Genomic DNA, 25334 nt, shown 5'->3' on the forward strand with positions numbered 1-25334 from the left:
CTACTTCGCCCTGGCAGCCACAATTGGCCGAAGGAACACAGCAATCATCCCGCGCGTATCAATCGCCAGGGAATCATTATTAGAGGAATAGGCGGCATTACCATTTTACGAATAGCCCTTGGAAATGCAGTTTCAGTATTGTCTGTAATTACCTCGAGAATATTTTTATTCTTCCTACTATTTTCATTATTTATTTCATGGTTTTACTTTTTCTTTTGCTTTTTTCTTTTTTCTTTTTTCTTTTTTTTTTATTCCTCTCTGCCCTCTCGTTTTTTATTTCATTCGGATGATTTTTTCTCTTTATCACCGCCCTTTCGCTTGTTATTATTACACATACTATACCATCATCATTTTCCGTACTGTAACGGCGTTTTTTATCCAACCCAATTTTCGGTGTAGAATAAAAAGTAAAATGATCGGAAAAAAGTCACGAACGCAATCTGAGTACATTGCCGCAAGAAAGATGAACGATTTGCGTCGATTATTTGGAGGAATTGAATCGCAACTCAAAACTTACATTCCAAAACTGCTGCACTTATCGAAAGATCTGATCAAAACAGTCAACATTCCAACATAACAGACCTGATTCTAGACAGCACTTCACTTCACAACTGTATTTGCGTCTTTTTATAAACACAATTCATACGCGTGGTCGTATGGAATTTTCTCACCCCCAAGTGCTTCACACGCTGCGCGCATCAGTAGCAGCCACTTCTAATGAGCTCTTTCTTCCACCACGTACAATAACATTTAATTATTTCCAAAGTAAAGTCTGCATCGCACTTACCTAAAGTTTCGGCCAAGGGGGCTCGCGTAGCTCCGACATCCGAACAGACCGATTACGTTTACTGGAGTGCTCGAAAATGTTGACACGAGATATGACGAACGGCAAATGTACACGAAGCATTACGATGAGCAACGAGACTGATCGAATCGAAAATATGCTATGCTATGTATGTACATCTGTGGTTAGATTTGTACAATTCGAAATTATGGAATCGTAAGGATTATACAGCTCCACAAGTATGTCCGTATGTTGTTATATACCTATAATAAAGAGACCATATCGTACAAATTACAACACAACCTATCATTGGTTGGTCCCTTCGTGTTCCATCGTATGCCGTGTCCGCGGTTCGATCGGCAAAGATCCAAGGAATCGATGCTCGATTTGGCTCGGACATTCTTTTTCTGGCAATTTCTTCCTACCTACGATCATTTTTCTCATTCCTTTTCTTCTACTGCTATTGTGTCAATTTTTCGGAGAGCGAGAGTACGTACTATCGCGGTCTCGCGTATGTCTCTCCCGTGTCCAACGTGCACCGTATACAACCGTTAAATTGGATATTCTTTCAAAAATAACGTGCGACAATGCGGTGAATCCGTTTCGTAAATTTTATTCTTTTGGTTAGCCGCGCGCGTTTCACATAGCCCCCTGCACGATCGGACCCGACTTGAAAGGCGTATTTTTTAAATTTATTTGTATTGTTCTTCTCTCCGTCTTTTTTTTTTTTCTTAAGTTTTTCATCTTTTTTCATTTCACTTTTCAGACGCCGCACACGGGATCCGGTTGACAATTTGGAATTTCTAGTTAATTTACAAAGGCTGAATTCCGTAGCCCGGAGTACCGCCGATGTATCAAAGGTCATTGTTTGACGATATAATTCAGACGGCAGACAACAATCGAGGTATTCTGTCGAGAGAATACAGCTCACAATTACCCAAAGATAGATGATTTTATTCTCCTCATACGAACCACACGGTTACGGCTACCAAGCGGTGATTCGATGAACAATCACTAATCTGTCACGTGCTTCGTTTTGCTCCTTTTCGATCCCATCCGAACGCGATGAATAAAAATTCCTACCGTAGCGGAACCTTTCCAGTCGTACATATCAGCTGATTCACGCTGCACTCGACGATACACATAGGACGTAACTCAGGAATGTATGTACTCGAGAATCTACTACTTGCGCCAGGCACTTGGAAGAAGATCAATCAACCAAATCATCAGTCGATAGCTCGTCAATTTTTGTATATATACTTCCTTTTTTTCCTTTTTTGATCTTTGATTTTTTTTTTTACGAACGCAATACGACGTAAGCTGAGAAATTAAATAGACAGACACACATGATATTCGTATAATACGTATATATTTTCCAAAACGAATTTTATTCTTTAAAATATGTTAAAATACATATCGATATATTTGATAGAGTGTACCGCTACCAAAACTACGTTATTGTTGAAGCATAACGCGTTAACGGTAGCGTTTACATATGTATACATATAAATTGTTGTTCTTGTGATGAATGATGTGGTTTACAGTACGAGTAGTATAGTAGTAGGTGGAGCAATATTGGATGACCGAACACCGCCAACTTTTGGTGGAATCGGTGACCGATCGCATGACTATGTTCAATGAATCAAGTTTTTTTTTTGGAATGAATAGGTAGTGTGCTTGTAAAAGATGATCAGTGGCGATACTGCTGGACTAAAGACATTTTGATTGCGACGAGATCTTTCGGGGTTTTTTTATATATATATATCTATATAGTTTTCATTCCGCCTTTCATTTTATTTTGAATCATATGGTCAGAAAATTTTCTGGCAAAATCTCACACTTCTATACGCATGAACCTGGCTATGATAGTGTTCCTTGCTTCACTGGTATCTTCTTTGAATTTTTTTCAGATATTCTCATAAAATGCGTTTGAGCAAACGGGCTTACGTGGAACTTCATTGATTACTTAGGTAAATTAAGAAATACCCCTTATAGCCTAGTATTTTATTATTACTCGCTATAATAAAAACGCTAATTATGTAGTCTTATTAAAATCCCTTGCGTTACGCGCCAGTAATGAATGATTTCGATACCGCACAAGAGAATGCATGTTTCACTCGGCGATGTAAAATTACTCGAGCACTAACTCGATTTCCATAGATGATCTATACCTTAAGTGAACTAAAAATAAACGACTCTAAAATGATCGATAAAAATATGATCCACTTCGATTAGGCTACGAAGAAAAAGCGATGATGTACCTGATTTATTAAAATGAACTTTTTTATTTTTTTTTTTCTGATTTATTTATTTTAGTTTTGCGAAGCTCGGCGTATGTAAAAACACATCTTCGATAATTACAGTTTGTAATTCTGTTTTAATTCTTTTTTGTTTTTCTTTTTAGATTTTTTACTTTCCTTTCACGTATTTTCATTCGTCATGCTACAGCGTATTGGCTGATTTCAAAGGTAACAAATAATCGGCAACAAAGCCACGGTGAAAAAAAATGAATATAACGTCATTTTTAAACACGTTGTTAAAATAATTGCATGTATATAATTAAATGATGCGGAGCGATCATGGTATAAACGCCGCAGATAATCAGCTATATTATATGTATTATGATTTCAAGCAGCCGATGAATAATTATTCCCATCGTAACATTTAATTATTCATAATATGATGATCGTAATTATTTATGTTATTTATAAAAATCTATAATAATCTTATTATCAGGTACTTTATACACATTATCATGATAAGATATAAGGCAGTTACTTCGACCCTGGATACCCCAAAACCCTTATTCTCGCCGGTATAATAAGTATGCATATTATGAGGATTTCAAACATTAGAAAACAATATCTTAATTGTTTCTACATGACGTTAATCGCTCAAAGGCACGCTCGCAGTTTACCAGTAGAACAAAGATACATTGGTGCTCCTGCACTTTATTTCATATGATAACGCTAATTATGCATTATTTTTATACGGGTTAGTGTAATTGACTTTTCAGTTTTTTTTTTTTTTTCTTCTTTCTCTTCAAGGCGATTACACATATATCTATATAGTGTAATAATATTTTCGAAGTACGCTTCGTACTCCATATATCTATCTAATAGCGTTCGCTTTTGCAGCGGGCTAGTTGGGCGAAAACGTTTGAAAAAACGTCATACTCGCTTCTAATCAATATTCACCAACAATTCCCACGCGGCGATTTACGCAAAAAGGTCAAATTCATTACTGTAAAATTGTCAAAAGTCTCGGTACATAATGTCCGGTATAAATATTTGAAATACATCGATTATCAAAAACGCGATATTACGTTGTAGTCCTCCATGGAAACTTATACGTTCAAAAATTCATTATCATTCTACCGCCGATTCCCCGTTTCGGCCCTCCGTAAATTCATAGATCTTACCTATCTTTGTCAGAAAAATTTTTAAAAGATAATAATAATTAAAAACTTCTAGATTAATTTTTTCAATCTGCAGTTTTATGGCGATGCTTTTTTTCCGACTTTCACAAAATATACACGGAGGCTGTAAGTCGATGGCCTCGACCAAAATATATTATACATTAAATTTAAAAAGAAACAGCAATAATAATGTGATGAAAAAAAAAATAAAAAAAAAAAAAAAAAAATCGTACCCATAAAGGCATATAAAACACAGCTTATCTGCACACACACGGCACAATGTCTAAAGTCTTAATTTAAGATCGATAGATTTACTCGTGTTCTACGATTACTCACTCGTATAATGTATTCAATATATTATAATATAATTGGTAGTTTCAGTAATTAAAACTTAGGGTATATTATATACAATCGCGCACGCACGCAGCAGCGCCATGCATTTAAGCGGGGGATACCTTTCGCTTTGATTTATGCCCCCGGATCTCGAACGTCAACGACGAGTGGCAAACGATGAAGTTATTGATGACATAGAAAAATCAAAGATATACGCTTCAATTTTTACTCGCAACGTATCAATGGTCACGCGATGGATTTTACCGAACTTGTCTCGTCGCTCGCACATCAGGCGATTATTATTTAAACGTCATATCGTATGAGAATAAATATATTATCATTCCGCGGTAATGATTTTTATCATTATCCGCAGATGCGCCTTCGTTAAAAATAACGTTCGATTATTCGTAGCACCACGCACACCTTCGCTTCGATAACCGTACCGCTATGTACTTTAATGGGCTCATGGTCCATGATTCTAGAATATGTAATATATGTACCTATCTACGACACATAATATATGTTTTCTAAACCAATATTATATAAATATTATATAATAAATTTTACAAAGAGGACTTAGGAGTTGTAAAGAGGAAAATTTGCTTTTGAAACGTCAATCTTTTGATTCTTTTTTTCTTTGATTTTTGAAACATAGCTACGATAGAAAAAAATTTTGAAATTGATTTGAGTTAAAAAAAACCTTCATCTGTGACATGATTTTTCAGGCCGTCCGACAAAATAAAAAAATGCAATTGCAATTGGATGAAAATTTTGAGAAACCTCCTTGCGTCCTCTTTTTCTTTAATTCGTTAAACTTCATTATTTGCTTTACGGGCATGCAACGTATAATAAAAATTTCAATATTTTCTTCAAAAATATTATCTCAACGCTCTATCTACCGATAATCATTACATCTACTGGTGTTCAGTTACAGTGATTTACTTTTCACGACGTAAATTTTAATCGAAAAATAAGAAAAATAAAACTTGTCAAAGGACAAAACGGGAGGAGACCCGTTTTCTTACGTACGTATCATTTCACTACATACTAGTACGAAATGTTTCTACCGTTCGATGCTAACGGTAGCTAGATAACAAAAATAATATTGAAAAAAGTGTTAACATATCGTAACACCCATTCTGAAAAATAAAAAATCGTGACACCTGGCTCTCCGCAAACCGAGGTATCGAGGAGCATACTTGTACTCTCGCGGCCAATGCTGGCGGCTTTTTCTCGCAATTAACTACGAACGAAGCATAATTTGAAAAGTAAATTCGATCGGATCGATCATCTGGATAATCTCCGAAATACAAAATCATCGATTTCCTGCTTACCTTCCATCGACAACGGTTTCACTCACGATCAGCCTCCTCCTCAACGTAGTCCGCGTACGACAAACATTATATCTGGGTTAGATTATTGGTGCGAAAATGTGTGATTGCAACCTTTGAATCGTTCAGTTTGATCCCGGCTGACACACGACGATCACCAAAACCCAATTCCAACGTTCATTTATTTTTGAGAAAAAACCATATTCACCCGAATAATTATTTTTTCTTTTTTTTTTTGGGTGGAACTACTTGTCACAAAGGGAGCGGTGATTGCTGAATGTTTAACAACGAGGTACGAGCAATCCGCTGTTTTTTTTTTTTGGGGTACTCAAACCGGCGGTGGTCCACGTACGTAACGCAATTGGGGAGTGAGGGAAAGATTCATTGTGTTGGCAGCTTCGCAACAATGCGGCTCTAGGAGACAAGCGGCGCAAAAAAGCGCAACCAAAGCCAACTGGAACGGTAACGCTGCTCTCAAAACGCGCCAAACCCAACCGTGAGGTCGTCGGGGCTCGTTGTCCGGATCACCGGTGCCCACGAGTTCACTCGCACTTAAATCAACGGGGGATTCAAGGGCGGACACGTCCGCGTCCGTCTTCGAAGAACTTTTCTTACGTTTGCTGAAACAGAATAACGAGGCACTTCGTAGTAGAGCGATGTATCGTGAAATCGCTGAAAAGCATAATGACACAAACAAATTATGGGAATAAAATAGGCGTCGTCGATAACCTGAATTTCTTGTACGTTATCGGAATGGAAAAGAAAGAATGGAAATGAGGAGCGTGAGGGACAACGTGTCGAGTCGTTCCTCATTTTCTTTTATTACAAAAGACGTAATCTTTTTCCGCCACATCGGCACCGCGGAGGGGTGACTTTTGCAACAACTGAACGGTGGCCAAGCGCAAAGATGAAGAGTTAGGGGCGGAGGAACGGGCGGCACCCCCTTTACGTTCTACGCTCGCTTTCTGGCTTTTTACACCTTTTTTACGACGCAATATAGGGGACGTTGGTTGGGTGCCGCGAGAACTAAACCTATTATGGTTGTTGCACGCCAATGATTAAACGTAACTATAAAAAAAAATCCCTAAAACAAAGTTAAATGAGGTTCCCGTGTCTAGCGCGCTCATATACACCCGACACCCGCGAAGCACCCTTCTTCGAATAATTGACACAACTCGCGTCTCTCCCGCCTACATTTTCCACTTCACCTCCGCTATCTGATACTCTCGTGAAATGAGATGGTATTACAACTTTTTCTCAAGACACGTGATGCTGCGGAATAATTATTCCATCTCCTCTATTCCTTTCTCTCTCTCTCTTTTGTTTTTCCCCCCATCACACAACTTTTCGCACATCCATGTATCGGCTGAACAAATTCGTTCTCAATTTTCATGGCGAATTCTACGCAAAATCTGACCACGAGAATTGTATCTATATCTAACCGCGAAGTTGTACGGAGTATTTGACCGTGCGGGACGTTTGCGTTAGACAGAAATAACGGCAACGCTAGTCGCGCGGGTAATTAGGGAGTTGTGGGTAACGACTGTTTGAAGGCCTGTTCGCGCGGAGTTTTCGCGTGTGACATCGCGGTCGAGTATAGAGGGTGGATGCTGCGGCGTAGGGGTAGTAGGGTGGTGGCTGAGGGGGCGTCGGGCATCGCGCTAAACGGCAGCAGGTCGACGCTTCGCTTCGCATACACATCGACTACTTTAACCAAACGTAGTAGCTGCCCTCGACTAGAAGAGCGGAGTGCCGAGGACCGACGGGGGAAGAGAGAACTCGATGCTTTTTGCGATGGTCTCTTCAACTTATTCCCACTCAGCGTATACCGGGCGCTTCTTGGACTTTTGCGAAACGTATAGGGTACGTATGTACGTACGTACGTACAACGCACCGGATGCCTGCACTTATTCGAAAACAAAACGAAATCGGTTCGTGGCGCGAGTGAGGAGAAAAAAAAAAATAAATAAAGAACGGAGCATTTCGTTTATCCTCTCTTCGAACTGTGCAAACCTTTAAAGAGATCTTCCACAACGGTGATGTGAAAAATTGCCGAGGAACTGTGTTTAACATATTTCAAGACGTGGCGCTATGAAGAACCCGAGTAAAGTCGACGCTCGTTTCGCGAATGTATTTTTCCGTTCAATTGTCCGGAGCGTTTGAACAGAAACGCGAGGAATTCGCGCGGCACCGGTTCGAGCGCCACGAGTTTCGCGAATGAAATTTCAACTGTATTTCTTTTTCATATTCATTATTTTTATTTTCAGTTTTCTTATTTCTTTCTTTTTTTCTCTCTCACTCTCTTTTCTACCGAACGAGTTGAACGCGGGTTTACGACGCAAGAGAGAAAAGCTCCGAGCCGGGAACAATATGTCTCGCTTATGAGAAGCGATAACTCATTTCCGCAGCTGTTGCCCCGACGCCCCTGTGCAGCGGTAGCACTTGTTAATTCACTGCTAAGTTCTTTTATTCAAATGAGGCTACCCTACCCCTGGCAGCCAGTCTTTGGCGCCTTCGTTCCTCTCCTTCGCATTCGTGCGTTATGCAGATCGTTGGCACTTCTCATTAAACCTCGCGTTCCGCGACGCTCCGCTAAGATACCGAAGCGTCCTCGGAGACCGATCATTTATTTATCTCATCACGTAGTACCTACCTATGCCATCTGCGTGTTGAAAAATCGTCGCTACAACTGGGAAAACGATAACGGTATCACCTTCCAAACTATGACCTTCGCCAAAGATGCGAAATGCGGAAAGCGGTTCGAAGACGAACGTATTCTTCGGTATTCTTAGAAATAATTTCACCATTACGTTATAGAAGGTTGTGAGTGCACGATTCCCCGCGAAGGAGGCGGTAACGGTAGCGCACCGCATCTCCCGTGAGACAACCTTCAAATCGATTAACCTTGCTTGGCCATTCCTACGAGAGTAGATTACGGAGCGAAACCGAGAATTCCCACGAAAATTCCCGAGTCAGCGGGTATCGGCACCCAACGCGGATAATATTTACCCGCTGCACCCAACCTACTTAATTATTATCGCGAGTTACCCACCTTGTACCCATACACAACACCTACGCAATTCTGATAGAATTCACAGCATTCGTCACGGAATATAATTTCCGCTATGCGAACTTCGAATCGATTAGCGATTTACAGGGTTATTTGTACACGTGGAACGTTACGCGCCGAGAATCCCACACCATTATCTCGTAAAGTCGCTGGATTTTAAGAATATCGAAATTCACAATTTACCTGTTCGGCATCGCCATCTGATTTCTCGTCCGGTTTACGGCACGAGCTTCGACACTGGCAGCGGTGCGGACGATCAGTTCCCTGCACTGTTTCTGCAGTCCCCGGAGTTCAGATTCGGCGCTTTCGACTCTTTTCGCAAGTTCAACGAGCGCCTCGCTACCCGGTGCCAATTGAGCTTCCAGGGTACGTGCAAGGCGACGCAAAGCTGCCAGACGACGTTCCCTTTCGCTGAGCTCCTGCTCGCTTCCGCTGTCCGATATACCGCTGTCCGACAGAGAACCCCCTTCTTGCAAACCACCGTTCGCTATTACCATCGCTGCGACCGTCACCCCTTCTTCGTTCGCCGTTTCCGTCTCCTTCGATAATCCGCCGTTCTGAAACATTGTCAAGATTTCCAAACGTAAAGAACAATATCCTCGCAAATGATGTGGTACGGTGAAAGTGAAATGCTCCGAATCGGAAGTTATAAATAAATTGAAACTTTGTCGAGCCGGAAGACACACCTCGTCGGAAACGACTGCGGAGGAAATATTGGTATCGATTGGACGGTTGTGGATATGCGGTACGTCGCTGTACAATATCGAATATTCGTATAATCCAGTATAGCTGGTGGAGGTTGCGGAGCTCGCTAAGATCAAGGCGTACCTAGGAGGCGATGATGATACCGAGGGAGGATCGGTGTAGGTGGGATGCGTATCCGGAATCGGAGTTGAAGTTGGAAAAGAGCATATATATATATGTGTGTATACACCTACACGGAAAAGTGGAAAAGAGAGAACAAGGAAAAACTGCGGAAATAACGTGAGACGGTGTAGCGAGAAGGAAGACGAAGCAAAAGTAAAAGAAAGCGAGAGATAGGGAGAGTCCTGAAGGACGGAGGATGGAGGATACGAGGAAGCGAGTAGATTTAGGCTGTTTGCAGCGAGCGACGGAGACGCGCCGAACGAGCCTCCGGTAATGAAAAGCGCGACCCGCATACCAAACAGCAGCATCTCCGAGCACCGGCTCAGCCCAACCTAGACGCCGTATGTATGTACGATAACCTATATATTCGTACAACATGCTTCGTCCCGCATATGTATACAGGCATCGCATCGCCGTGTATATGCATACAATCGGGAATCCGTGCCGGCGAGAGCTCACTGGATCCGCGGATACATCTTCCAAGATGCTCGAAAACCGCGAAATTCTGACTTCGAATCATACGAAAGTATAACTTGAACATTTTTTCTTTTCATTATCTTCGGATGTGTCGATATCGCTTTCCAATTTTAATTCGAGGTAGAAACTCAGACGTAACAGTCCGAGTAAAAATGGAAGCGGCACTTGGGGGGGGGTGATGTTCGCATTTTACACGGTAATATAGGAAACCGCTGGGCGATGTCTCTCGAGGTACCTACACACAGATGTCTGACGTAATATCGGCGATTAGCCCCCAACGGATAACCGTTCGTATAGGTATCCATTTGTGGAAGTGGATCCTCTTTCGGTAGGTCGAGAAGTTAGAAATGGGGCGACGGTTACACCGCCCGACGCCCCGGGTGCTTTGGGTGATATTAAATTTGTATTTTTACGCTGATTCCACGGGCCATCCGCGGACGTGACGGGGAAGGGAATGACCGGGGCGATTAACGATCCTGCCTCCCAGGAGAGTCCGTGCAGTCCTGCGATCCGGCAGTCTCACTTTTGCCCTTTCGCAGCCGAGGCATCCAACCCGCCCAACTATACCCTTCACCCGATGCATCTCGCCGTACATTTTATTCATCAGCTATCAAAATGTATAGTTCTTTTTTCGATCTGTTATTTTTCTTTTTTTCTTTATCCCTTGCGCGAGGAAAACAAAGTAATCGCCGTTAGCGAATATTTCACCGAACGAAAGAACTTCCTTTCATTACGACTAGCACTGCGTATTTCGTTTCATTCGTTGTTTCAATTTTTTACCCGTAAATTTTCCTTTAATTTCATATTATCATACTTCACACACGTGTTTAGAATTTTTTTTGTCGATCTACGAATTTTTCCCATCAGGATATCTCAATTTTTCTGCCCCAAAAACCGAAAAATTGGCGATAACTCGATCAATTTTACAGATAGACCAATTTAACTTGTAAATTCGGATTCCTGGGATCAAAATACACAGAAATAGTATAGGAAACTCCGCAAAAAAAAATGTGGATTTTTCACCCCAAAATCGAAAATTTTCCAAGGGGTACCCCTTACGATTTTTTCAAATTTTGACCAAAAATTTTTATTTTTTAAAATTGATCGTATGGCACTTTTCTTATGTATTTTGACCTTAGGAACACGAATCCGTTGTCCAAATTGAGCTACGAATTTTTCCCTTCGAGATATCTCAATTTTTCTGCTCCAAAAAGTGAAAAATTGGCCATAACTCGATAAATTTTACAGATAGATCAATTTATCCTGTGAATTCGGATTCCTGGGTTCAAAATACTTTAGAATAGCATATAAAATAAAATATTTTTTTTTGGTCCAAAATCGAAAATTTTCCAAGGGGTACCCCTTTGGATTTTTTCGATTTCGGAGCCAAAAATGAAGTATTTTTGGAATCGATCGTATGGCCCTTTTCTAACGTATTTTGACCCCACGAACACGAATCCGTCGCTCGAATTCAGCTACGAATTTTCCCCATCGAGGTATCGTTGATTTTTCACATCGCAAGGGCTAATTTTGTCTCGTGGAGTTGGACGTCGAATTTTTTATTCAAGGTGATCGATACGCCGACGAATGCCTACTCGTTTCTATCGAATTCATAACGAGCTTTCGTGATTTCGATTCGCATGAGCTCGTGCCCGGAATGGTTATGTGACGTAAGAAAAAAAAAAAAAAAAAAGAGAAAAAAACTTGATTCGGCGTTGCGACTTCATCAGAGATTTTGGGTATAGGACGTAATCCGTATATAGAGTGAAAGAAACAGTGGAAGGTGAAAGTAAAAGGAACGTGAAAAAGAGAGGAGGCGGGGAATTATGCCCCTGGGTATTGTAAATCGGGCTGTTTCCTTCGTATGGGAGTTTGACTATCAGAAGTAGGTTCTCGAACGAGGGGGGTGAAGGAGGTTCGCCGTCTGTCTTCGCGACAGGCGAAATGAGTGCTCGAGCAATCGGAAGTGGCGCCCGAGTTTAGGTTCTTCTATCGCCTCGCGCTTGCAAGGGAGTTTACTTTATATGCAAATGCGAGACGGATGTCAGGAAAATAGGGGCGGGAAGGTAAAGGGGGGAGGGGGGCGAGGGGGAAGGGGATGGGGGGATGGGGGTTTGAAGGGGGTGTGACGGCGTTTAGCCACGCGCCGGTAGCGACAAGTGTCATCAGTCAAGAACAACCCTGCAGCCAATTCAGCCCGCTGCTTCACTCCTTCGAACGTTTATAGCACACCTAAAGATATCCGCCCTTATACTATATCGACGCTCGCAGGACTTCCTCGTCGTTATACTTTGTCGTCCTCCCTTATTTCAACTATAATCCGAGAGTTCCTACCCTCCGGATTTCATGCCGCGGTTATGAATACAAAAGACATAAATCCTTAAATCTCAAAGACATAGCCAGAGGCAACGGATTATAAAGGAAGAAATTTTCACGTTTGTTTAATTTATGCGATGGAATATCATTTTCACTATCTGGGGAACGGAGTGAAATCGTTTTACTGAACCAACATCGCGCCTATATCCAAAATTCAATCATATCCATCCCAGCAGTTGAATTCATCTCAATTAAACACCGCTGCGCTGAAACTATTTCGCGACTCACATCAATGTAAGCTCAACCGTACAACCATCGCATCGCGAGAGATGATTCGTTTAATTATCTCGATCCACCGGAGGAGATGCGGAGAGAAGTGCAACGGTGATGTTGCAGTAATTAGTGCACTGAAACGGTCTTTTTTTTTTTTTTTATTTTTTCTAAACTGCACTCGAAATATTCCCACGGAACCGTTCCACGCCTCCATTAGACACCGGAGTCGTCTGCGGTATGACGTATTGTTCACAGGTAAATTAACCATCGAGTTGTAATGTGTAATAGTCTCAGAAGTTCGACGCGGAGGGAATGAGTTGGAAAAATGAATATTCAATTACCGAGAGTCTTAATGGGCCGGAGTTCACCGAGGTATACGTTCTCATGGTGTCGTCGCTGATGTTCACCGTTCCTCGCGTTTCGTTATGCCAGTTCCGACACTGAGAGGTACACCGACATACCTACTGTATACCCTTCCGTTCACGAAGGGTCCTACGCACACGTGGTAAAACGAAAAATCGAAACAGGACCGACTGGTTCCTCATGCCGAAGGTAGGTATATGCGAGTGGAATAAAGAGATGAGAAACGGTTAAGGGGAGTGTTACGGTAACCCCTGACCTTGACTTGACCCGTACCGCTTGGCGATCGCCTCATTGTTTCTCGAGTTCGGAACAGCGGCTTAATTGACTCTCAGATGAAATCAGTGCCGGCTGTCCGACCAACGAACGGACTGACGGACGGACAAACTGACAGTCCAGCCGCGTGAGAGAGCAATGCTCGCATACGTATAATACGCATATACGCGAGGCTGGAGAATTTTCAGAGCTGCAGGCGCCTATCGCGATTCGGCGATACGTACCCTTCCTCTCGGAAACTTTATGCACCCGAGTAGCACCCGCGGGACTCGTTTCCCCCGACCACGAGCCTGAATAATTGCGAACGCCGGTATACGTAGACACCCGGCAACCGATTGAAAATCAAGAAAAACACCGGATCGCCAGACAACTCAATCCCGAGATAAGACTAGAAATCCGACTCCGAACGACTGGGGAGTCGTCTGATTCGGCGGATTGTTTGTTCGCAGCGAGGAGTTGCGGGAGAGGTGAATTTTTCACTCATTCTTGTTTCGGATTCGGTAATATCAGAATTGACGTGGTAATAATTATCGTGAGGTTTAACTAAGCAAATCAGTCGGCTGAAAGGTTTTCAATTTTCATTGCCGACCGGAGGCTCGAGCGAGCGAGCGAGCGTCGGAGTGTGGGAACGGTACAGTGGTCGTTGGTCCCGGTCCCGAACGTCGGCGAGATCTGTAAGATCTGTAAGCGAACGATCACTACTCGCCACTCGGTAATATTACAAGACCGTGGACGTAGGCGGAAGACGGGAGGGGAGGGGAAACCAGGGGCAAAACCCATACGGACGGGAGAACGCGAGGATCACGATGCAAAACATGCCGCGGCGCACTTAGTGCCCCTGGCTGGCCCCTGGCGAGTCCGATGAGGTTTTCTTATCCCCACTATACGTACGCTTGCCGTTGGTTCATCGGTACGTTTCATCGGCGGTTCTCGAATACGAACGGAGCGACCGTTCGGTCATGGATCATTACCAGTAATAAGTGAACGAAATCGATTTAAATTAGCGATCCGCTTAGACCGCGGGGCGGTCTTACTTCTGACCTTTGATCCGCACAGGTGAATGCCGAAGAACCCGCAGGTACGATCACGGAAATCCCAATTCTATTCCTCGACGATGCTTTCCGAAAATAACTTTCGAAAACACGTCCGATACAAAGGTTCGTGAGATGCAAAAACAAATAAAGATGACAAAGCTCGCGTAAATTTGGTGAACTCACCTGGCAACAGATGTCCTGTTTTTCTGATAAAAGTCGCGCCACGTCGCGAACGGAAGACGCCACCTCGGAAGCCGCACCAGCCTGAAGAGCGGCGTCGAGAACCGCCAAAGTATCCTTGTCCTTACGCAGAGCACTCTGCAACTCCGTAAGACGTGCGCCAAATTGTTGGATCGACTGCAGAGCGCTGAGCTGCTGGTTTCCCCTGAAACAAAAAGAGTGAGTGGGGTTCGGAATAGGTGGTAAAATAAAAAGTGGGAAACTGCTACGCCGGAAATACCGGCCTCGTAATGTTCGCCAGAAGAGCGACCCAATATTCGTGACTATTAATAAGATATACCGAACCGAAGACTTCGCTCCGTTTCGAAAACTATATCGCTACTAGACGTTGACGAGTTTTAGCAAAATGTGAGAGGGTATCTGAAAATTGCGATCGTAAATCGTGTACGACGAACACCGGTGAGGGATTGAATAAAGTGTGGCATATTTCAAGTGTCCATCAGACTGTCAGTTGAGACGACGAGCAACAGGAAATAAGGCGACTTTGTTGAGCAAACACGAACTGGGCCGACTATTAGAAAAATTCCCCTATACGTATAGACGACATTCGGTAAATAAAGGCGTTTTACCCGAAACCAATCGAAGGACTTTCCCATCCCTTGGAGCGCGACGTCAGCAAACAAATCACGGGTAAGTATAATATTGCGATTCCAAAATCCCAAGGTAATTATCCCGATATATGCGACTTCGCGCGATAGCCGAAAAAATCCCGAATCCGACGAATGAATCAATCTATATCTACCGAAGACCAATGTTCATCTCTTTTTTCAATTTTTTTTTTTTTCCGAGTATGGGAGATCAGTTTCTCTTTAAAAATTAGTCGACAAAGTATTTTCCCCCGGCTCGTAGCGCGCATTAAATCCCAACAGGTTTGGGGCGCGCGGACGTAGCATTGTCCACCAAACGGAGTTATAATCCAATTTTAATTTCCCACAAGCCTTTGATCCCCCCCGTTGATAGGGGTTTGATCCGTACAAGCGAAGGTTTGACCACTGACCCACTGGTACGGGGTGCAAAGGTCACGAGCATCCCTCCGCCATCGCGTCGTATACCCGCTGCAAGGGCACCCTCTCGCGATATCCGAATTCTTCTCACGATCCCTCTCGGTATCCGCGCGTGTATCGCGACCCCTCGCTATCCTCCTCTTTGCTTCGGATCCTTCTTCGCGGGTCTCTAAGACCCTTGGAACACGTGCCCGATACCGATTTCACCCGATCCTCTCATACCAGCGGCTCCTAATCTTTGCGTGTCAAAGATCGGGATCAAACCGTCATTCGACAAAGATCTTAGCCGCTTCCGGTCTTCGACGTCGCTCGGTACAAAGTATTCCAAAACTCTACGTGTATGGGTGGACGGGGAACGGGAATTATAGACGCCGATGTGCGGGACGAGGTGTTGTTAGAGGATTTTGCCGGAGGTGACGCTCGAGGGATCCTAGCGGTCGACTCGGGGATCAGTTGTGATTAAAGTCCTAGCCGATGGTCAAGCCGGTCGAGCTGGTAATCGCGCGACAGGGGTCGTTCGAACGCCGTACGAATGGAGGGGGGGTGAAAGAGGGAGAAATTAGTCGAAGGGGGAGCTAGAGTTACCCGCCGAGGCAATGCACCGCGAGGATCCCGCGTTGTTTGCTCTGGAGGCTTCATTACCTCTCACAATATTTACCCTGCGTCACTCTATATACGATAGTTCTGCAGGCAATGCGACCGAACGGTCAGTGGGATGATGACCTCGCGTGGATTAGACTCTCACCCCGAGGTAACCGACAACCTCGACGGCCACCTTCGCCCGGCGAAGGCGACGGGCGTTGGATTTATATTAATATTCAACGACCATTCTGATTCCGAAGGAGTGGCAAGTTTCATCCCTTGAGTAAACGGAGGTCGGAAAACTAGATCGCGTGGAGACGTCTTCAAGGTTCACTTTCCAGGTTTCGGGGGGTTGGTTACTTACTTTTGGAAGGTCTCGTCCCAAACGCGGTAGAGGTCAGCTACCTCGTCTTTGAGAGCTGCTAGGGCAGAAGAGCCCGAAACACCGGCGTCGGTGACCAAACGGTGCGCGGTGACGTTCAGTGCCAAAAGTGCGGTTTTGCGTTCCCTCAGCGTGGCCAGTTCACCCTGAAACACCGAAATGAAAAAAAAAAAAACCACACGTTAGCAAAGGTGATCCGACTCTTAGAGCAGCTGCAGTCCTAGTTGAGCGAGGTTATTGTTTCTCGGAGAAAGAAAGAAAAAAAGAAAATCGACGAAAATGTCCTCGTTATCCTCACACAACTCGAGGAGAACTTTTTTCCTTCGAATATGGACTAGAAGAAAATAAGTAGATACCGAGCGTGGTATAAATAAACTACAAGGGTTGCGAGGGGTCCGAGGTGAGGGAGGTACGGCGGTAGCCGTTGTCACGTTCCCGACGTTCTACTTGAGGCAGTAGACGAGGGCCGCATAAATAACCCCGGGTTTACGATGCCACGGGAGAACGAAAGACGGAGACCCCGGGAGGAGGCACCTCCCGTCGATCGCGTGACCAGCACCTCGAGTGCTCGTAAAGCTCGTCCTTGCGGTCATCATCCACCCACCTATCACCCGCCTACCGAGGGCCCTTCGCTACAAAGTACGTTTACATCGTGAAACGAAAAGGAGCCGTTCAACGACCGTGTTTACCCGCCCGACGTCCGCAGGACCTACTTTCACGTGATGTGCGCTTCGCTCCGTCGAGTCTTATTTAGAGGGAAGAAAATCAGCGGGCGAATCAGAACGCCTTTTCCTCGGCTGCTGCAGTTACGTAGCAGTAGCGGGGAACGGGATACTTAGAAATAGATGACATTCGTATCAGCTTCGCCGGTTGAATGGAGAGAAGAGAAGAGAAGAAAAAAAAAAAGGAGAAAAAAAATCAAAAACCATTAGCTGGCCACCCACGTATATACCCTGTACCACATATGTTGACGTTGTAGATTATGCAAACTGCTATTGACCTGAAACGGACAACGGTCACGTACGGAAACTCGGGAGCGTTAGGTATACCTCGCGTCGCGTGTATTAGATATGCACGCATGTCATTGTGTACACTTGCATTCGTCGAGAGGAGGATGACGACGTCGCCATATTATACCGAGACCCGGTGTATTTGTAACGGTACAAAGTGAAACATTTCTACATATACATGTATATCTATATCTGTGAGAATTGCAGAAACAGTTTAGTCGGCCATGAGGTTTTTCACGGGGTGGGGGGAGGAAGGGGGTTAGGTGAAACGGTAGGAGTACACGGGTCGACAAGCGAGAAACAGCGAGCGAGCCCTCATCCTCGCAACGTCCCACACCCTGGCGTGGAACGATTGGTATTCCGAGCGCAAACCGACTGGAGCGCTACCACCCTGGTAGCACCAGACACGCGCATTCCAATCTAATTCAATTTCCAATCAACAGCCAATCAATTGATTCGAATTCAGTATACAGAACGGTCGGCTTCGGGGGACCGAGGCTTGCATGCCTATGAGGCCTCGTTCCGTCCGTCTCTTTTTCTCGTATATATTTTTATTCTCTCGTTGTCTCTCCCCTTTTTTCCCTATCTGCCTATCTTCACTTCTCTCGTACCCCCTCCCCCCCCCCCTCCCCTCCCCCCTCGTAGAAAACCCCTAGCGAGGCGAACGTAAGAAACGCGCGCGTCGAGAGGGCACGTAATCTGTAAAACAGCAAATTAGTTTTTCACCGAGCGTAATTCCGCGACATTAACTTGGACTTTGTACCTGTTACCGCAGCATCAGCGGGGCTAAAGGGAATTGTGTATAAGTAGCGATAGGTGAGCCGCTACCATTTTAATTGTAGAAGCTTAATGCGCGTCCGTACGGCTTCTTGCGCTCTACGGGGTTGCAGCAAAAGGTCTTTTAATGTTAAGCGATTACCGATCGCCGAATAAGGAACTCGAAATAACACGATACGATACGCTATACGTTGCGGAGCAACGCCGAACGTCCACGGAGGTCGACGGAGGATTCAACTTTTTTACGCGGGTATTCGTCGAGGAGAGACGACGATCCGCCGGAGCGGACTCCTCGAGATCTTACAGCTCGAGTGAAGTAACTACATCTCGGAGTCTCCCCAACAAAAGGGGAAAAGATTCAACCCGTCCTCCGATTTCTTAATTACATTCGTACAAAGCCTGGAATTCGAATCTCTTTGATTGGATCGACCCACACTCGACATGTCGCAAAAAAAAATCAAAGTACCGTCGAAAACTTATCCACTCGATCTCTCCGCTTTCGTTTCGAACGCGCGCGTTCCACCCGATTCGTACGAAATAACAGGAGCCGAAACGAGGGTAACGATCGAATATGGTTAGCGGATGAAAAATCAGCAGCTAATCGCATTAATGTGCGCGACGCGCGCGTCCAGAATAACCCGGTAGTACAATGGGAGTTGGCGTGAGGCAATATAGACACATAACCGGCATACGGTGCGCGATTAAAAGCGATGTTATAATATCATTCCGTTTGCTGATGCGGGATGCGCCCACGATACCTGATTCCGATCGTGGGCTATACATCACCGGTGCAGAACAAACCGACACCGATACCTCTTCACGTTCGACGCAACGTTGTTCGAACGACGTAGCACGTTCTGTAATTTGCTCGTCGCTGCTGTCGCGTCTGCATCGCGAACGCCGCGACGCATTTTGATGCCGCTTGAGCGAAGTTTCGACGAGGAGTGTTCGTATGGGCAAAAATTAACGCGAAGAATCGCGCGGAAACTGTTCGATTTGGGGGATGTTGAAAATTCAATTTTTTCCAAATCAATTCCAGTTGAAAGATCGCAAAGAGAGAAGATGATATTCCGATGTGGAAAGAATCGAAGCTGAATCGGAGGATTTTCATCGGATCGGAAGAACGATCGGCGCATCTGGACCGCGGGGCAAGACCGTTCGAAGGCGAGCGAGGGTGTAAGAAAATGTCCGACGAAGAGATCGTCGCTGGTGGTGGTGCAGGTGCGCGACGTCGAACGTGGTATCCGCGGTTTTCCGCGGTTTTCGCAAGAACTATGTGCTAGCATTGCATAATGCATGGAACGACGTGGCGCGGCATCGCGAGGTTTCGTAGGAACATATTGCGCGGGCGCGCGCGAACGTCGGCCGCTAATACATCTCGATGATAGATAGAGCGCATGTGTTTGGCCTTCTCATGGAGCACCGAAAGCAGCGCCCGTTGGTGAACGCGATAGCGACGATGGTGGTTCGCTGTTCGGGGGTGAGACTCGTCGTGGGGTACGAGGGTTGGCGAGGCGCCGGCCGTTGGGATTCCGGGCACGTAGCCGTCAGACGGGCGGACGGGAGGATCAGCGTACGTGCGACACGGCTACGCTTTTACGCTCTCGCTCTCCTCACTTTTCCCCGATTCTTCCGTCCTCGTCCATTTGCGCCACCGCTACGCTACCGGCAGAAACCCGCCCAACAGCCCCGGAATCGGGGCTCTCATTTCAATATCTTAAGAAATATAAAATTTGCCGAATTCCACGGCGTCCGAGTGCATGCATTTCGCCCGCGGTGAAAGAAGAAAAATAAAATCAGACGAACATGTCGAAAGCATGGACTAAAAAGGAGAAGGCCACTCGCGCTGTGCGAAGAAAGTAAATTACCCCGGAAAATGCGTCGATCGCGTTGCGAATCGCTCGATGCTTTTTATTTCCAGTGATTCGATCTACTTTCGTTTTTCTTATGAACTATGAGCGAGGACATTTCAATCGGAACGCGGTGGAGGGAGTGTCCAAATTTTTACACCCGAAATGATCACGCTTTTTTTTTTTGTTTTTGATTTTATCAAATGTACCGATCACGAACGATTTTTATTCTTCGCGATGACAACTCCGTAAACCGATCATAAAAAATCACCGTTACAAAAAAGCGATCGTCGATAAATCGGATGCATGTACGCGAGACCCTGTGATCTATGGTAGATTCGAGTATCCTGCACCTTGTAATCTTGGAGGAGACGTTGCATCTACCTTGCATCGGTAGTCGGCAGAATCGACTGCAGCCAAGTCGATAGCGTAGCTTACGTCGGCAACAGAGAAGTCTTCGTCTGTCGCTCGGTAAGAAACTCGAATCGATACGTCGGTACGTTAGTACGACTTTGTTCGTTCGGGACAACGAAAAATCGACTGCCTCGGTTATATGGGGTGAAAAGCAGCTTTTCAATACTTCTTTATGAAGAAAGAAACTCAATCTTTATCTAGAGACTCGTACGATGAGGTCATTTTGCTTCTACAAAAAATTAATGAGACTTGAACAAATTATAAGAAGAATCAATGATCGATGTCGTAATGCGTAAAAACGCTCTTCTTTCATCCGCGATGGAAAATGTTTACGAATAAATTCATCGCAGTCATGGTTCTCGTCTACACGTATCTCCGAATTAGAACGGGAACTTTGACACCGTATTTATAATCTCATGATTCGGTTGTACAAATAATGCTTCTTTCAAAACAAACTGCATCGGTCTAAATCTACGTTGCAACATATTTGATACAGAACGGATGAACTTTCCAGAGCAACGGAATCAAACTATCTAGAATCCTACGCAGTTTACTACATGAATGACATTTTTGCGCGTTGCGTAAACATTGCTCAGGTCATGACTAAATTTAAACATTCATAATGAGCTTTCCAGTCACGAAATTAACGAGACAGTCTTGAGATTCTGCGCAATGAATTTGAATACTTGTTGTTAGTTTCCAACGAATAATTTACACCAACTGACGCTGCATTTTGATTACAACGTCTGGCTCGCAATTTATGGCGATGATCGAACGGTGAAATCAACGGATCGAGTCAACTCGTTGGTTCCGATTGAGGATTTTCAAGATTTTCATATTCGATGAAAGATCTGCTCGCGCGAGCACGACTGACTCTCTACAACCATTGAAAAGTCATAGCGATTGCGTAAAATAATTGTCGATGAAAGTGAGGAATACTTACGGTAACCTGGTTAATACGCTCGTCAAGAAGATGGTGCTGATCGAGAACAACCTCGTAGGAAAGAAGTCTGTCGTGGGCAGCTCGAAGCTCTAGGCGCATCGCTGCCATGTCCCGGTGAAGGGCACCAGCTTTGCGCGTTTCTTCGGCGCGCGTTGACAATGACTCCCAGCGTTCGATGAGACCTGAAATCAGGTGAAAATGGACAATTTTTTTAGAAATCGGTCCGCAGTGTGTCGTATAAATGTGAGATCGTACGTCTGGCAAATTGGCGAGCGGGGTAGAGGGATCGGAAAATTAATCCATTTCGCAACTCGTGTAATTCAATTCGCGCACATCATATCTATAGGCGAGTTACGGCGTTAATCGGATCAAGTATCCGGGTCTTTATGGATCGTCGAAATTTCCACGCTATGCTCAAAACTGTTGATCACGATTCCAATTTCCAGTTTATTAAACACGTCATGCGATGCATTTAGACCAATTGAGGCTACTCCCAATCTCTCCCAACGATCGCGATAAAATATCGCATCAATATACCCTGCCCATAAAATTCTACCATCGCCGACTCGGCGATCCAGTTGAACGATCTTCGATCGCGAACGTGATATTAGCGTAAAAAAGTCGATAACGCGGATGCAGCGCAGAGGAAACGAAAGCCGAAACAAAACGGGTCAGAGTTCGTGCACGGTGTACAGCGAGTTCAATAATATCAGAATCATTGGCTTACCTATGTGCCCGTCACCGTTCAACGTCACTACCGATTTCAGAACTTGTTGACGCAAAATTTTGACAATTTCGAGACGACGAATCAATTCGCGAAGGATTCGAAGGAGAGTTCGTTGCGAACATAACGGTCTCAGCTGGAGAGAATTAGTCCCGAACAGTCGACCCGGGCCGACTGTCAGTCGGCGTGTGCCACGGCACCAGCAGAACCAACCATGGTCACCGCAAGCTGTATATACCGGTCGAAAGTTGATTCGATTCCATCTCTCTCTCATTCCCTTATATCGCGTAGATCTGACTATCTTGCGCTCGCTTCACGCGCGGCTATCTTTGGCAGTGCACTAAGAAATACGTACGCGTTCGCGCCGCACGTTTCGCTCCTGAGAATCTTATATGTATATATTTCGCGTCCTTATGCCGAAACGTCACGGCGTTGCACGGTCTAATAACGCGTTTGTATGCTTCTTCATCCAGAAAACAGTAACATAATACCGCAGAGATGAAACAATGGCGATATCTCATGCATTCCGACGTATAAGTATATAATAGGAATTATATAGAAGTGAAAATCAAAAAACGTGCGATTGTTTTCTGATCTTTTATTTTCTAACAGTCTTCGTACAACTGCATCAGCTGCACTTCGAGATCAGCGAGTCAAAGTTGATGATAATCACCGTGCACTATGCGTTAGAAATGAGCATGCAAGCGTTCACTGACCAGCTGATAACGAAAAAGATATCTAGCTATGTACGTAAGACTGGAAAGCCAATGAACATCACGAACTCACTCTTGACAGCATCCGTTCGTTGACCAGAGGGGATGTCGAGTTGACTACTAGATTTCGGAATCGTCTTGACACCAGCGATAGGAAACCATTCACTACCGAATCGTTTCGATATACGTTTGCAAAGTGGAAATTGAGAGTCGGTGATTATCATATCGCGAAAAATATGTTCGATCGATCGATCGCGTGTTGCTATACTTGAGTTAATTATTTAATTGACTCGGAGTGGCACGACTATTTTACGAGTTATCCACTCGTCGACTGTATCCCCTTGGAATGGTATAGTTACTCAGTCACTCCGGTCGGATTCTAAGTGTGTTCAGGGGTGACTTAAAAATAGGCTACCGAATCTAACCATTTCTTTTTAAAGCTGGACCAGTACGTTCGTAACCCACGGTGTGAAAATGCCGGTTACACTAACGACCTTGCTCACGAAAGTATATTTTTCTTTTTTTTTCTTGCTCCAACATTCCTATCGTCTATATTTCCGTTGCGTAAATTTTCTCGCGTGGGTACCGAACGTCCACGTGTTCGGTGATCTAGCGAATAGGATTTCCGTCCTAGATGTGATATCAGTGGGGAATATCGAATGTGGTATTACACTGAGACGCGAGTATTAAACAATACCACAAACCTATATATGATCGCGAAGGGATACGCTCGGTTCGAATAGATACAAAACGTTATGGTCAAATGCGACCGCGAACCGTAATTTGAACGTACATACGAAGGTCGAGCCAAAATATTGGACGCTGAATATAGGCGGATCGAATAATGGAAAATCAATTAACTGATTTATTTCTTCGACAAGTTGCGAGTGATTCGGGTTGGTCGCTAATGATTTCACTGTGACAACAAGTGGGAGTTGGAAGCGTGGGATATTTAAACGTAGCGTAACGCGATGCAACGGTGGGTAGAGTAGAAAATGAATAAAACGAACGTTAGATTACAGATATGTGTAATTATTGCTATACGTATGAGGTGAAGAAAAAAAAAAAGAAAAGAAGGTGAATGACATTTCTCTCCCATGCTTTCGGAAAATATAGGTACACGTATACGTATATACAGACAGGATTTTCCTAGGCAATTGCGTTTGAACGCTTCGAAATGAGAAACGCACCGCATATCGTGGATATAAAATGGGTCGCTCTCTCATGCGACAGCGAGAAGTAACCCTTATAAATTAACACCGCGAGGATTCGAGCGTCGAAGAAGGCCAGCGAAGGTTCAGGAGGTCTGCGTGCAAGAATTTTTCCTTCGGCATAAAAGACGTGTGTACTTCTCCGAATAGGAATGCACAATGAATTAATTAAATCGATTCAATGAAAGAAAACTACTCGTGCTGATCTAAACTGTCGTCAACTCTTTATTGAAATAGATTCCCGAGTCTATAGTCACTTTCTGATGAAAACAACTTGAAGGATATAAAACATGGAAAAAAACCTAATTTGCGAACCACGTTTCTAGACTGCAAAGGCTCACTCTGACTGTTACCGTTGACCCACTAAATGAAAGCACGTAGATTTCAGTAGCCCAAAGTTAATACGTCCGTACTTATTTATAGCGCATCGGCAGAAAATGCGAATGCTGTGCGATCGATATGATTCGAGGATTGTTATTTGCACGGTACTCGTACGAGTAATTACGTTGAGCCTTTTGGTTTCACGTTATTCGTAGGATAACCCATAAACGGTAATCAAATATGATACGGTTAATAGCTTTTTATCGTTACGACTGTTTCAATAACCTTATAAACAAGCGAGACTATAATTCAACTTCCGCTTCTCCATATATCTCGTAACAAGGAGTTTCAAATCCAAACATATATATTATTCTTAAGAAAATAAATGCATGGAAGAAAGCGCAGTATAATGAAAACGAGGTCATGCAGGAAACCGTACGAATGTGGGAGCCCCCAGGTGAGGTGGGAAGTTCGCAGTTTGCAAAATGCAAACCAACACGAGAAATGTACATCGTAGGGAATAAATTGTCTTTTTTGTCATTTGAAACAAAGCTTAAAAAAGATTCAGTTTTCAGCCGCAGATCCTCACGGATCCATTGTCTCGTACGGAGCGCGCAAAAAATA

The 25334-nt window shown here is 44.3% G+C and overlaps 1 protein-coding gene across 3 annotated transcripts in view; it reads right to left on the reverse strand.

Annotated features, from left to right (window-relative positions):
* Positions 1-2136: 2136 nt before the first annotated feature.
* The window catches only part of LOC105686046, a 150188-nt gene continuing 126990 nt past the window's right edge, over positions 2137-25334 (reverse strand). For all 3 annotated transcript variants that reach the window (XM_048652085.1, XM_048652094.1, XM_048652089.1), the window contains exons 19-23: positions 21742-21923; positions 16730-16893; positions 14723-14924; positions 9120-9493; positions 2137-6486 (exon numbers count right to left, since the gene is read on the reverse strand). In XM_048652085.1, the coding sequence (XP_048508042.1) occupies positions 6195-6486; positions 9120-9493; positions 14723-14924; positions 16730-16893; positions 21742-21923 (1214 nt within the window). In that variant the 3' untranslated portion in view covers positions 2137-6194. The remainder of the gene's footprint in view (positions 6487-9119; positions 9494-14722; positions 14925-16729; positions 16894-21741; positions 21924-25334) is intronic.

The sequence above is a fragment of the Athalia rosae genome, chromosome 1 (assembly GCF_917208135.1).
Source record: "Athalia rosae chromosome 1, iyAthRosa1.1, whole genome shotgun sequence".
Lineage (NCBI taxonomy): Eukaryota > Metazoa > Arthropoda > Insecta > Hymenoptera > Athaliidae > Athalia > Athalia rosae.